A 14,771-nucleotide genomic window follows, 5' to 3' on the forward strand; every position below is an offset into this window, starting at 1 on the left:
CTGCGTTTCCTATTCGCAGTGATGGCAGCAGACCTCCCAGCCTTAGGGGTACGAGGCTTCTCCTCCTTTACTGTAGGGGGTGATTCCTTCTTTCCTGTATCAAGAAGAGCATAACGGTTACCTATTACCATGGCAGGAGGGTTCGGAGCAGGGGTGGAGCGCTGCCTGCTGCCAGAAGTAACCAGCTGCCAGTGTCCACCCTGAGCCATCTCCTCCTCCACCAGTGGTGTATCAGCAGTCCTGTGTACTGGGACAGCTACCTCAGCTGTCTCCACATGGACACTGTCAAGGAATTGCTCGTGGATTCGGATGCTCCTCAACCTAGCCACCTCCTCCTGTAGCTCTCCCACCTGCTGCCTGAGAGATTCCACCAACAGGCACCTCTCACATTGGATGGTCCCCCCAGCCTGGATATCAGTAAGTGGAAATTGCAAGTTACAGTCTCTGCAAAACCACACCAGGATCTGGGTAGAAGCATCCATGCTCAGGCGCTCTGTCTGGCTACAGGCACAGGTGGAGGAGACAGAAGCAGTGCTGGCACAGGTGTTGCGGGTCTTCCTAACCATCATAAGCCTCCCTCTGTCAAACTCCCGTCTGCAGCCCCCTGTCCGCTGAAAGGGTTGTTAAGCAAGAAGTTTTGAATGTAGTTGGTTTATAGGTTTTAAGGGGAATAAAGGGAAAACAGATAGAACTGGCAAGGGACACTCGCCCCCTTCCTGCTCCCCTTCCCAACTCCCTTGCGAAACTCCCTGTTAGCAGCCCCTGTTCGCAAAAGCTCCCTAGTTGCTTGTGCGCTGCTTTATAAAGCCCTGGCCTGTATGAATGCCCCACCCACTGATTAAGGCTCAGCCACTTACCAGAGGCTTCTAGCATTCAAACCTTCCTTTGAAGCTCACAGCTTCCAACTGCCAGCCACCGCACACGGTCCTTCAAACAACCAAACAAACAAACAGACTGACAAACACAAGCTCAGCACACAGCAAGTAACCCCCAAACACAAACAAACACACACTACAGACAGTCACTTACCCCAAAAGGGTGCTGTATTGCTCCTCCTTCACCTGGAGAACTCCCTTGCGAAACTCCCTGTTAGCAGCCCCTGTTCGCAAAAGCTCCATATGGATGTGATCTCCCATGACAATGGCTCCATCCCAACCTACAAGCCCTCCACCTGATGGCATGGATGCTTCATGGCTGACATCCTCAGAACGAGATTGCTGTAAAGGAGTAAGTACAAGAAATTCTATTAAACAGTAGGAAGCCTTCAGCTAGGTCTACTTACCTTGCTAAATAGAAGAGATTCTCCATTTGATCTGTGCAAAGAGGCATTCACCCAGTCCAAGCTTTCCACTGTTATGTGCAACTGACCAGCTGACCAGAGTGGCTACATGCTCCAGATGTGCTCTGGTTGGGAGTAGACAGGAGATACTGGATCTCCTGGGCCTATGGGGAGAAGAGCCTGTGCAAGCACAGCTATGGACCAGCTGTAGAAATGTGGACATTTACAAGCAGATTGCATGAGGAATGCAGGAAGAACAATATGACAGGGATCACTAACAGTACCATGTGAAAGCAAAGGAACTGCAGCTGGCATACTAGAAGACGAGGGAGGCCAACAGTCAATCTGGAGCCAAGCCGTACATACACATGCTGCTTTTACAAAGAGCTGCATGCCATACTTGGAGGACACTCCATCACCACCCTTCACACCATCATTGATACCCCTGAGGAGCCTGAGTCACAGGCTCTTGTCATGAACAGCGAGGGCAAGGAGGAGGTGGAGAAGGGTGGAGGACATGATACTGGGGAATCCAGCTATCCCATAGGCCAGGACCTCTTTCAGATTCCACCACATTCCAGTCAGTCTCTGGAGCACAGACAAGCCGAATGAAGGGGAAGTTACCTCGAGTAAGTGATTTCCCATTACAGGGATGGCACCCCCAATTTAGCAGGACATAGCTATTGTCTTTTCATTAATTTACTCGTACTACAAGGGGTAGCGGTACAACAGAGGGAGGTAGAGTTGTTATCTACTTTTCGTTCCCTTATAGAGTTAGGCAGGGTGGCCATGTTTATGTACACAAGCATGTCCCTTGAATCCTCCTGAGAGGTTTTGCTGAAATTTTCATGAAGATATTCTGCAATCCTTTCCCAAAGATTTGTAGGGATCATTAATCATATTTACAAGCCATACTCGATGGGGCCCACATCCTGAAAGAAATCTTTCCTGAACAACCTCTTCTGGCCTTCAAACAACCTCCCAACCTCACCAAACTCATCTTCAGAAGCTAGCTCCCCACAGACCAGGAAACAACCACTGAAAGCAAAACTAGACCTGCCATAAGAACAGATGCAAAAATCGTGGGCATATCTCCACTATTATGATAATAAATACCCCCCACAACACACCTTTCAAGATCCATGGATCCTACACATTCCTATCACAACATGTGGTGTACTTCATCCACTGCACTATATGATCCGTAACAACTATGTGGGTGAAACCAGATAATTACTATGCTCTTGAATGAGTTCACACAGAAAAATGATAAAAGAAAATATCATCTCTGGGTGAACACTTTTCAAAAGTGATCATTCCATATCTGACCTCTCAGTCCTCATCCTCAAAGGAAATCTGCACAACACTTTCAAAAGACAAGCCTGGGAGCTTCTGTTCATAACTTTGCTAGACACTAAAAATCAAGCACTTTATAAAGACATTGGATTTATGTTTTATTACAATAATCATTAATCCACTAACCACCACCCCCTTTTTTGTTCTATGACTGCAATAATATTAACTGGCCACTCCACCTTGAATGGTCTCTTACAAAATGTGTTAACTACTTAAACTAAACAATCTGTTCCAGCTTGTATTTAGCTATGACATTCTGAGTATCTTTCCCAAACATGAAGAAGAGCTATTAATAAAAACTATTAATAAAAAAATATTAAAAAGTCATAGAATCATAGAAGATTATGCTTGGAAGAGACCTCAGGAGGTCATCTAGTCCAAACCCCTGGTCAAAGCAGGACCAACCCCAACTAAATCATCCCAGCCAGGGCTTTGTCAAGCCAGGCCTTAAAAACCTCTAAGGATGGAGATTCCACCACCTCCCTAGGTAACCCATTCCAGTGCTTCACCACCCTCCTTGTGAAATAGTTTTTCCTAATATCCAACCTAGACCTCCCCCATTGCAACTTGAGACCATTGCTCCTTGTTCTGTCATCTGCCACCACTAGCTCCATCCTCTTTGGTAGTTGAAGGTAGTTGAAGGCTGCTATCAAATCCCTCCTCAATCTTCTCTTCTGCAGACTAAATAATCCCAGTTCCTTCAGCCTCACTGTACTGTTTCACTGTCCATTACATTTCCATTAACTATTTTTGAATGGATAACACATGCAGTTGTTTGTTTAGCAATGCAATTTGTTTATAAAATGAAAACATTATCTTGTAACCTTAATACAAAGGCAATGATGTTTTTGTTTTTTTATTGTTAACATTTAGATTTCGGGAATACAAAGCCATTGAAACTTTGGTAGTACTACTGACTGATCAGCCTGAAGAAGTCCTTGTGAATGTGGTTGGAGCATTAGGGGAATGTTGTCAGGAGCCGGCAAATAGAGCTATTATCCGGAAATGTGGTGGCATCCCACCCCTAGTTAATTTACTTACTGGAACCAATAAGGCACTTCTTGTGAATGTCACAAAAGCAGTGGGAGCTTGTGCAACAGAACCTGAAAATATGATGTAAGTTGCTCATCTTCATTCTAAATGGTTCATGTAAATGAAAAATACTGGCAATTGTGTTGGCTAAACATTGGACATTCTAACATGAATATAGTTAAGGTTGTTATACAAAATGAAAAAAAAGAGAGATTTATTTGCCATCAGATTCTGCATTTAAGTCACAGAATAGTTAATTTGTATATTGTCCCATTATACCAAATATGTGATGTATTATTTTAATATCAGCCAGCTCAGAATATTATTCATAACACACTAGAATGACCCCCTCTGCATTAAAACTCCAGTTAATTTCTCAGTTGTTTCATAGTGTAAGCACATTTATAGGTTTTGCTTTTGTCAGGTTAGTGTTGGCTTTATTCAGTGACTGTTTTGAACAATACCTGTATTTTTGGCTTTCCACAGAATGTGTATTTTTGTTATGTGTTACTGTAGATAATGCTATATAGAAAGACAAACATTTCAGCAGAAAAATACTTTATTGGAAGAAAAAGCTTTTGTGTTCTTGAAAGATTAGGATAAACCTTTAAAATTATTGATTTTATCCAGATCTGATTTAACTTTCTGAACTAGTTTATAAATTCCTGTTTTCAAGTGCTCACAGCTGAGGACATACTTTTCCTCAACTTACCCTACATTGAGTAATTATAGAAAATTATAGAAAAGTTATAGTAACAGAAATGTGTTCAGTTAGCACTGTGAAAAAGGTTTTTTGAAACTCTTATAATAGGAATATTATTAGTATTTTAACTTGGAAACAAAAAATCCATGTTAATTCTCTTTCTAAATTAACACACACACCCTTTCTCTTTTTAGGCAAGTATATAGCCCACCACCACCACCAGCAGCAGCACACACACAGAACCAAAGAAAAAAGTTGGTGTTTTATTCAGAACATTACTGCTCTCTGACTTGTTTTCTAATGTCAGATTTGTACAGCTTGCGAAAATCAAACTTTAAATTTTGTGAGAAATGTTCCAATAAAATATCCAGGTCTGCATTTAGTATGTCTGCTGTGTTTAGAACAGGGACATTTTCCCCAAGGTTGTGGGCATAATTCCCTCCTCACACATGAGCATGGTCAGAAAGAGATAGTTGTCTTATTCCTCTGCTGTTCTGATTTGCATAATTCACTTGATATTCATATAGCACTGCAAAGATTCCTTTTGCTGAATAGGGCTTTTGTTTTCATGCTTTGGCTGTCACCCAGTGGCAAAAGCCTAGATAGTGCACAACTGTAAACATGGCATATATGAACAGTGTTAGTCATGTAGTATAAAAGTATGCATAAATGAAATAAACTCCACAGCATATTTCATATGAAGAATTGTAAGCATCAGCCGTATACACTAATATATTAACCCAACAGAATGAACATCATAAATCAACTGAGAAATTCAAACACCAATAAATATAAATTGACACTCGTAAAACCTCAGACATATTCCAGTACTCAAGGCTATCACTTCAAATACCCAGTATGGATAGCTTCATTCTGAAATGTGGTCAATCTAAGCACCAAAAATAACATAAGTTATTGCTAAAATTGTGGTCAAACAAAGTCCATCTTGTGTTTGAGAAGGAGAGAGTACAGGTTGTTTGGGAGGAAATTTTAAAAAGGGCTGCCAGGATTGGGGGAAGGAATTGAATCTCAAATTAGAATCATATGAAAATTTGTCTCCATTGAAATTATTCTCAACACTAGATAACTAAGGAAGCAAATTTGTAGTCCAGGACTAAAATGTATTTTTTATCACTAGAAAAAAGCAGGCACAGCTAACTACTTATTATGAGCTAGACTGTGCCTTTCACACTTAACTCTTTGCAGACTGCAGTGCTGATCTGCTCCATCCCTCAGCAGTACTGGGAGAGATTGTGCTACAGTCTTTCCTAGGATTCAATCCTGCAAGATGCAGAGTACTCTAGTCCTGATCCAGAAAAGCAATTAAGTACATATTTAAGTCTAAGCATATGATTTAATTCCATTGACTTCAGTGGAACTAATCACATGCTTAAAATTCAGCATATGCTTAAATGATTTGCTGGATTTAGTGCTAAGCACCTTAAAGGAATGAGACACTAGAGTTCCCCATCATGCACGGCGGGTGCACACTCTGGGTCATCCATCGTTTTTCCTGGTGTACCAGTTCTGCTCCACAGACAGGCCAGAGAACTGAAGCCATTGCCCCTCTGCTTCCCCACACTATCCTTTTCTAGGCAGTTTGGCTAACAAGGGAGATGAGGATAAACAGTCACTACCATATCACTCAATGCCAAACACCAAATGTGGGACATAATGTGTGACAAAACCAAAATGTGAGACACAAAAAAATTATTCATGCAGGAAACTTAAAATGCTGTGGGGTTCATTCCTGTCGTATAAATAATTTTTTCTGTAAGTGTCAACAGAAATATGAGGGGATACCTAATATGTGTGGAAAGTAGCTAATTTGGGGACTAAAATGAGTGACATTCCTTGCAATGAGAAACAGTTGAGAGGCGTGGTCCCTGTTCACAGGGCCTGCCATTGTGATTGGCTCATTGACTTTATTGAGGCCAGGATTTCACCCCATATCTCAAAATGCTTTACAGAGTTAATTAGTAGAATCATAGAAATTTAGGGCTGGAAGAGGCCTCAGAAGGTTGTCTAGTCCAGTGTTTCCCAAACTGTGGGTCACAGAAAATTTCTAGATGGGTTGCAGGCCTGGTGCAGAGAGAAGATTCTGGGGTGGGAGGTGTTGAAGAGCAAGTCCACCCTGCAGTGGCAGCTCCTGTCCTGGCTCCCCACTCCGAACATTGCAACCTGGTGCACAGGATCACAGCACTTATCAGGTTTGGCCTGTTTGCTCGTCTGTTATGACAGATGAGCAGCTGGACCAAATTTTAGTGAATTGTGTTGTGATCTGGCACACAGAAGGGCACTGAGCCAAATCTGAATGGTGCTGCAACCCTGTGCGCCGGGTCATAACACTCAGAGCAGGGAGTCAGGCCCAGCCCTGAGGAACGGCAGCCACCATTGCGGGGCGAGTGTGGGCAGGATCACTCTCCAACCCCTGCCCCCACCCAGACCTCCCCTCCAGGCTGGGATTAGTCTTGTTGTGCTGTGGTGGAGGGCGCTGCTGGTCATTGCCCTCTTGGCAGGGCAAGGAGGAGGAGGTGGTAGAGAAAGAGAAGGACACTGGCCTGTGATTTTGGGGGGCCTCCCCAAATTTGGAGCCTTGGTGGGTCACAAAAAAAGACAAAATGCAATTGGTTCGTCATCTTACACAAAAGTTTGGGAACCACTGATCTAGTCTATCCCCTCCCACACTGAGGCAGGACTAAATATACTTAGACCATCCATGATAGGTGTTTGTTTAACTTGTTCTTAAAAACCTATAAAGACAGGGTTTCCACTATCTCCCTTGGTAACCTGTTCTAGTACTTAACTACCCTTATAGTTAGAAAGTTTTCCCTAAAATCTCCCTTGCTGCTGATTAAGCCCATTACTTCTTGTCTTGCCTTCAGTGCACATATAGAACAATGGATCACCATCCTTGCTATAACAGCCCTTAACATATTTGAAGACTATGATCAGATTCCTCCTCAGTCTACTTTCCTCTAGATTAAACATTCTCAGTTTTTTTAACCTTTCCTCATAGGTCAGATTTTCTAAAGCTTTTATCATTTTTGTTGCTCTCCTCTGGAATGTCTCTAATTTGGCCATATATTTCTTAAAGTGTGGCATCCAAAACTGGACACAGTACTCTATCTGAGGCCTCACAAGTGCCAAGTAGAGCAGAACAATTACGTCCCATCTTTCACATACAACACTCCTGTTAATATACCCGGAATGATATTTGTCTTTTTCACAACTGCATAACATTGTAGACTCATATTCAATTTGTGTTCCGCTATACACCCCAGTCCCTTTTCAACAGTGCTGCTGTCTAGCCAGTTATACCCCATCTTGTGTTTATGCATTTGATTTTTCTTTCCTAATGTAGTAGTTTGCATTTGTCTTTATTGAATTTCATCATGTTGATTTCAGACCTGTTCTCCAATTTGTCAAGGTTGTTTTGAATTCTAATCGTGCCTTCCAAAGTGCTTGCAATCTCTCCCAGCTTGGTGTCATCAGCAGATATTATAAGCATACTCTCCACTTCATTATCTAAGTAATAAATTAAAATATTGAATAGTATTGGGACCAGAACAGACCCCTGAAGGACCCCACTAGATATGAACTCCCAGTTTCACAGCAGACCATTGTAACTACTGTTTGAGTATATTTTTCAACCAGTTGTGCACCTACCTTATAGTAATTTCATCTAGACCACATTTCCCTAGTTTAATTATCAGAGTGTCTTAAGCAGACTTTAACAAACTCAGAGAATTGGTAAGTAAGGTCCCCTGGGAAGAAAATCTGTGGGGAAAAGGAGTTCAGGACAGCTGGCAGTTTTCTCTCAAAGAGGCAGTATTAAAGGCCCAACGGTAAACTATGCCAGTGTGGAGGAAAGAAAAATGGAAACATGGATGATTGCTTTTTTATTCCTTAGCAATTTGTCCATGTTTTCACTTTTTCTAGGATTCTTTTTTAATGAACAGGTTCTTAAAGAGCTCCTGATCCAGCCATATTGGCCTCTTACTATTTTTCCTATATTTCCTCCACAGTGGGATAGTTTACCATTGGGCCTTTTCCATATAGATTTTCTTCCCATGGGACCTTACTTACCAGTAATCCAAGTTTGTGAGTCTGAAGGTGGAAGGCAACTTGAGAGAAAGTGATCATAAGATTACAGATATCATGACTCTAAGGAAAGTAAGGAGGGAGAGCAATACAATGAGGACATGAAGTCTGTAATTTTATGGTCACTTTCACCCAAGTTGCCTTCCACCTTCAGATTCACAACCAATTCCTCCCTGTTAGTCAGAATCAAGTCTAAAATGGCTGCCATCCAAGTTACTTCCTCCAGCTTCTGAAACAAGATGTCCCCAACACATTCCAAGAACCTATTAAAGATTTCCAACAGATCTCTGGGTAATTAAAGTCCCCCATTACTACTACTTATGTTTTGGATATTTCTGTTGTTTGTTCTAGAAATGCCTTATTCACCTCCTTCTCTTGAGTTGGTGGTCTATAGTAGACTCCTACCATGACACTGCTCCCTTTTATCCCCTTCTATATTCACCCAGACACTTTCAATTGGTCTGCCTCTCACCTTCTTGTGTACCTCAGAACCAGGGCTGGGTTAAATAATTTGTGGCCCTTTGCACTATGGCAATTGGGGCCCTCTACCTTCTGTACCTCTGAGGGAGAGCATCCCTCAGGTGTAGGAGGCCCTGGGGGGGTTGGGTCCTGCCTTCAGGGGGTAGGCGGCCCTGGAGAGGATTCTGTTCTGAGGAATGGGAGGCCCAGAGGGAAGGGTCAGACCTGCCCCCGGTGGAGTGGGAGGCCCAGATGGGGATTAGAGAGCCTGCTCCTCACTCACTCCACTCCACAGAGGCTCCTGTCTGATGGGGCTGGTCTGGTTCCCCGCTCTGCCCCATTGGCTCTCACCTCAGCATGCAAGCATTGCCCCACCCCAGTGACGCCCTGCCCTGCTTTCTTCCTGGCCCTGGGTTGATTTTTGTGTGTGTGTGCAGACTGATTTTCTTTTTCCAGTGGTCCAGAGATGGGGGCCTCATGCAAGTGCACTGAGTGCACAGTGGTTAATCTGAGCCTGCTTAGAACAACTGTATATATTCTTGATGTACAATGCAGCACCTGCTTACTTTTTTTCCTGCCTCTCCTTCTGAACAAACTATTCCCCTCCATGCCAATAGTGATAGGGATAGAGATAGGAAGGGAGAACCATATGTTTTCAGATGTGATCTGAAAAGAGATGGCCAATTCATGAGGTGGAGCTGTACAGAAGAGTTTGCACAAATAGTGTCAAGATATTGTGAGAATGGACAGAGAAACCTAGATAGGCAAGCAGAATCAATGAAGAGAGCCATAGTGAGAATCATAATTCCATGTGGTTGCATCATGTTCAGTGTATTCTTTGTTTTATTTATGCAAAATGATTAATGTTTACTAGGGACTAATGTCATGCCTAACGTAAAGTTTCCAATGAAGTTGTTTATGAATAATATACAAAACAAACCTTCAATTAAAAAGTTTAGCACCTGATATTCCCCCCTTTTTAGGTTTTTCTCACATAAAAGCTGGGAAATTCTTCCCTTGGTGAGGAAGGTGGCAGGTTGGCTTCCTCACTCACATAGAACCAGTCTGGAATTGGACACCAAAACTCTGTGGATCTCCTGTAGAAAATTCTTTGGAAGCTGACTGCTGCTAGTGGAGCTCTGCTGCCACAGAGTCCTCTGCCAGTTGTTGCCCCTGAAAATCCTCCCTTTCCAAGGAAGAGGGGTTGTAGGCCAGGTAAATCTGATTCAATCAGCAGAGAGAAGTCTGTTGGCCTCATAACACTGCCCCTAGCCTGTCCCAGCAAGATCAGTAGAGTCTGAATCCTACAGAACACCTGCAGGAGACCTTCCCTGGGGACAGGAATGGAGAAAGTATTTTGCAGAACTCTCCTCTGCCTCGCACAGCTCTCCAGCCTGGATTTGCAAAATTGGAGCATATTTTTTTAATGTTCTGATACCTCACAATTGTCTACAACAGTTTTGTGAAACTTGTCAAAAATCATCTTTCTCTGACTAACAGCAAGCTTGGAAACAAGCATGGAAAGTCTTAGCTTCAAAAGAATATATTAACTAAAGTTATGGCTAGTTCAAAGTAAAGGCTTTATATAGACATTGTTCAACCTCTGTCACTTCTGTAGTTTGGTGCTGCTATAATAATCAAGGAAGGATAATCAACTATCAACTTAATGATACTGAAATACTGAAAATAGAGTTTGGCAGTATTATGTTGAAATCCATCGCAAGGTTTATGGGGAATAGTAATAGCGTTGAATTTGCCAAAACTGATGAGCAATTTCCCTCAAGCTATTAATCACCGACACTACCGCAAGAACTGAAATTTCTGACATTATTACAAATAGCAAGAAACCACATATGGGAATATTGTATTCAGATCTGGACACCTCTGAATCAGAATGAGATTCACTGGTGAGATTTGCGAGAAGAATACGAAAAATAGTGCTGAAGGGATTAATTTGAGTGGAAAGATTATAAGAACCTTGGCCAATCAAAAACTCTAATATATATGTCTAATATATATGTTTTTCTAAATTTATATAGAACTTATCATCACAGGGTGGCATCCAGTAGAAGCCAGGATTTCACCCTGGGTATTTTAAGTGCTGTACAGAAATTAAAGGCAGTCAGTTCTCTGTCCTGGTCTAGGTGTAATCATAGTCAGCTCTCCATTCTGCTCTACATGTACTCTCTGGCTGCTATTTTTTAAGCATACCATTGAGTTTTTATAGTTTTTTTAATAATGTGAGGAAGATTGGACCACCCACTGTACAGTTTTTTAATGTAGAGAAGTGACAGTTCCATGATTTGGAATCTATTAGTACACTAAACTGCTCAAGTACTAAGTATTTAGATTTGTTGATTTTAGATCCCCTCCTCATCCCAGAATATAAATACAGGATAGTATATTATCCTGTTATAATAAATCAGATTTAGAAACATATACAAGTATGTACCTAAAAATAAATTGATATTGCAATTATATAAAATAGATCAGAAAACTAACACAGAGAGCCCTTCCCCAAATCTTGCCCCTACCATATCTTCTCATTTTTCAAAAAAAGGCAGCTAAATGTAAATCTTTTGGTAAGATACTCTCATTGTGAATTTCCCCCAGCCACAAGACTTTGAAACAGTAGGCTTTGTCTACACTATGGCCACAGCTCTCCTGCCGGCATAATTAAATCACCCCCCAATGAGCAGCAGTAGCTATGTTGGTGGGAAACGCTGTCCTGCTGACATAGCACTGTCCACAGTGGCACTTTTGTTGGTGAAACTTATGTCGGTCAGGGGTGTGGTTTTTTTCACACCCTGACTGGCAAAAGTTTTGCTGACAAAAGTGCTAGCATAAGTGTTCATCATATCAGCAGAAAGGGCTATAGTGCCCCTATTTACTCCATCTCCGTTAATCTTTTCAGAGTGCTAATGGAACTGCAAATTATCCTGATGAAAGATGGTTGCCTGGAATCCTTTGTCATCTCATTTTGTTAATGGTTTTTAATTTGATAGGAGTGCTGTGTAGGGAGGCTTGATACCTCATTCCCTACTACACCTTTATATAGGAATGATATCAGCAAGTAACTTCTTTTTGAGGGATCTGCTCAATTATGCCCAGAATAACTATCTGTACCTAGCAGATGAAATGCTCCTTTTTTGGTCTCTTGGCAACCTCTTCATACATCCATCTTTCATTTTCAGTCTTTTCAAGGTGATGGGGATCCACCAATGTCTTCCTCTAGAAAAAAAACAAAGCAAGCTCCCTTGGATACTGTGTGTCTTTCAGGCGATGAGAGCTTCTGGCTACAGTTTTTGTGCCCTCTCTGGTTCAGCTGACTGATCCCCTCTTATCTCTCACAATTCCTATTTGTTTTTTCCAGTGAGTGGCTTCAGATGTGTCCTAGTAGATCACCTGTTTGTACTGTTAGTTCTTGCCTTGGAAAATCTGACTTGTAGGTCTTAAAACCCTCCCTTCCCCCTATACTTGGCAGGGGTAAGGGGTTAGCAACTGCAACTCCAGCTCTGCACCATGGGCGGATTCCCTTGCACTGAGGTGATCCTCCCATGTCCAGCTGTTCTTGACCTAATATTCACCAGCAGTGTAGCGCAAAGTAGCCACATCACAGGGGAGAATCTGGACCTTAGTGTAGATTGAACATTTTCAAACGGAAACTAGCATTATGTTGTTTCCCTAGCTGCATTTGTTCAGCAAGCTATGGTTGAGCAATCTTGTATTGTGTGGCATCTCTGTTTTTCCTGGAACCAGATCTCATGCATTACTAAAATCATCATGTTAGCATAAGCAATTACTACCAGCTATTTGAATCTATACACACTGTTTGACAGGGGAACTTGTCTAGTACTTTGTGTAATTAATTAAAAAAATAAATAAATACTCAAGTTCCTAAATTGAATATTGCAAATAATGAGGATGGAGAGGAATCATTTAGAATTATTCAAGAGGGGGATAATAATTAGGAGGATAGGATTAAGAAAGTGAAAATTTAGGTTGAATATCAGGAAAAGTTTCAATAGTGAAGTCTATTAGATTGTGGAATAATTTCCTAAGGGAAATGCTGGAATCCCCGTAACATGGAATGATTACGTGCTAGACTGCCCAAAGCACTAGAAAATATACTGCAGAGAGCAAACCTGCATCAGCAAGGGAGTAGGATTAGATGATTATACATTAATCCAGTTCCCTCTCTTATGAAGATAGGTCTTCTGTAGATCTTTTCTGTTTGGTTTCTCTATGGTTCTTTTAGAGTGACACCGTAAATTTCTCTGCATATGGAAGGTCTGAGTAGGCACTTTTTGCTATGCTGCACCTAACCTTGGTGATATTCTAAGGCAACTCATGGAAATTAAATTGTTCTAAGTGTAGATATGGGCATGGGGAGGGAAGAGATGGATCATGAAATGTAGCTCTGATCTACATCTTCATTCTGAAATTACATTTTTCTTCAAATTAGTCCACTCCCTCATCCTCATATTAATGCAGCTTTAACACAGGATGAAGCCCTTGGAGGCTGGGTGAGCATGCAAGCTTCTTCCTGGTGGTATGGTAGGCACTTGTATAGCAACAGGTAATTTATCTTTCCCCAAAGCATAGCTATGTGAATGGGCTTCACCAATCCAAGGTACAAAATGCATTGTTATTCTCCATATCTGTTCTCCTGCACAATCTTATGTAGTGATGTGTCCCCACCAACTGCAATGTTCTTATTTTTTATTTTGAGGAAGTTCTTTTCCAGTCATTCTTTTTCTATTAATGATTCTACATGCGTTTATTTCTTATTCCATTTTTTTAAATTTTACTACATTTTCATGAGTCTTTTTTTTTTTTAGAAAATCTATAGATTTTAAATCTAGTTTTCAGTGCTGAGGCATTAGAGTCTTATGGACTAAAATATAAGATTATTTTAGCCAGATGGATTTAGAGTCACTGATATACAATTTATCAAAGCAGTTTGCAAAAAATATTGTGAAAGTTTTAAAAAACATATTAAATTGTGGTGTCAGAAAAGATGAGATTACACTCTACCAGAAGTAAACCCTGTAATTTTACCAGTGAGCACAAAATAGATTCAGTATAACATTGTTTGTTTATGTTTGTACATGTGGTCTGAGTTGGCAGGAGATACGCTCAGACTTCTCAAAAGTGCTGGCAAATAGTATTGTTTCAAAGAAGATGATAGATATAACAAACAGATGTCTAGAGGGCATGCATGTTTGTTTGAGCAATCCATGTTAAAGTTTACACTGGAAATATTCAATATCAAATTATTTGAATGCAAAATCAGTTTGTATAGATTACATTTTTATTAAAATGTAGGAATATAAAATTGCTATGTGTTCCTAGAACTGTTATCCTGGCCAGCAAACAAATTTAGCCATGATGGCCTTGTAGGTCTTTAAAATAAATACAGTGAAACCTGTGTGAAAGACAATCTTTATTAAGTAACTAGTGATCCTAAGCAACAACCCCAAGGTCTTCCCAAGCATTTTATGATATTAAATTATCTAAGTAACAACCTCTCCAGTATGACCAAAGTCTGCCTAGAATTGGTCATAGAAACAGCAGGAACATCTCATCCTAGGAAACTTACTGAACTGCTTTGAAATTCAGTGCCCATAAGGCATGCATTCTATATGCATATAGTTGGCCAGCTGTTTTGAGTGCCCCTGGAAATTAGTTTTGTAAGGGGAATCCTCAAATAGTGCAGAGCTGACAGCAGCTCTATGCCACCCTCACTCTTGGTTTGTGGTATAGAAGTTGTGGCCAGTGGAAAGGGGCACCGATGGAATACACTCTGGTTATTCCCAGTTGCCAGAACAGCTGCTT

At 41.2% G+C, this 14,771-nt stretch overlaps 1 protein-coding gene across 1 annotated transcript in view; it reads left to right on the plus strand.

The window, feature by feature from the left end:
• The window catches only part of ARMC4 (armadillo repeat containing 4), a 196,603-nt gene that overhangs the window by 116,859 nt on the left and 64,973 nt on the right, over positions 1-14,771 (plus strand). The window contains exon 15 of the mRNA XM_034759339.1: positions 3,509-3,751. Coding sequence (XP_034615230.1) covers positions 3,509-3,751 — 243 coding nt within the window. The remainder of the gene's footprint in view (positions 1-3,508; positions 3,752-14,771) is intronic.

This window comes from Trachemys scripta, chromosome 2 (genome assembly GCF_013100865.1).
Source record: "Trachemys scripta elegans isolate TJP31775 chromosome 2, CAS_Tse_1.0, whole genome shotgun sequence".
Classification (NCBI taxonomy): domain Eukaryota; kingdom Metazoa; phylum Chordata; order Testudines; family Emydidae; genus Trachemys; species Trachemys scripta.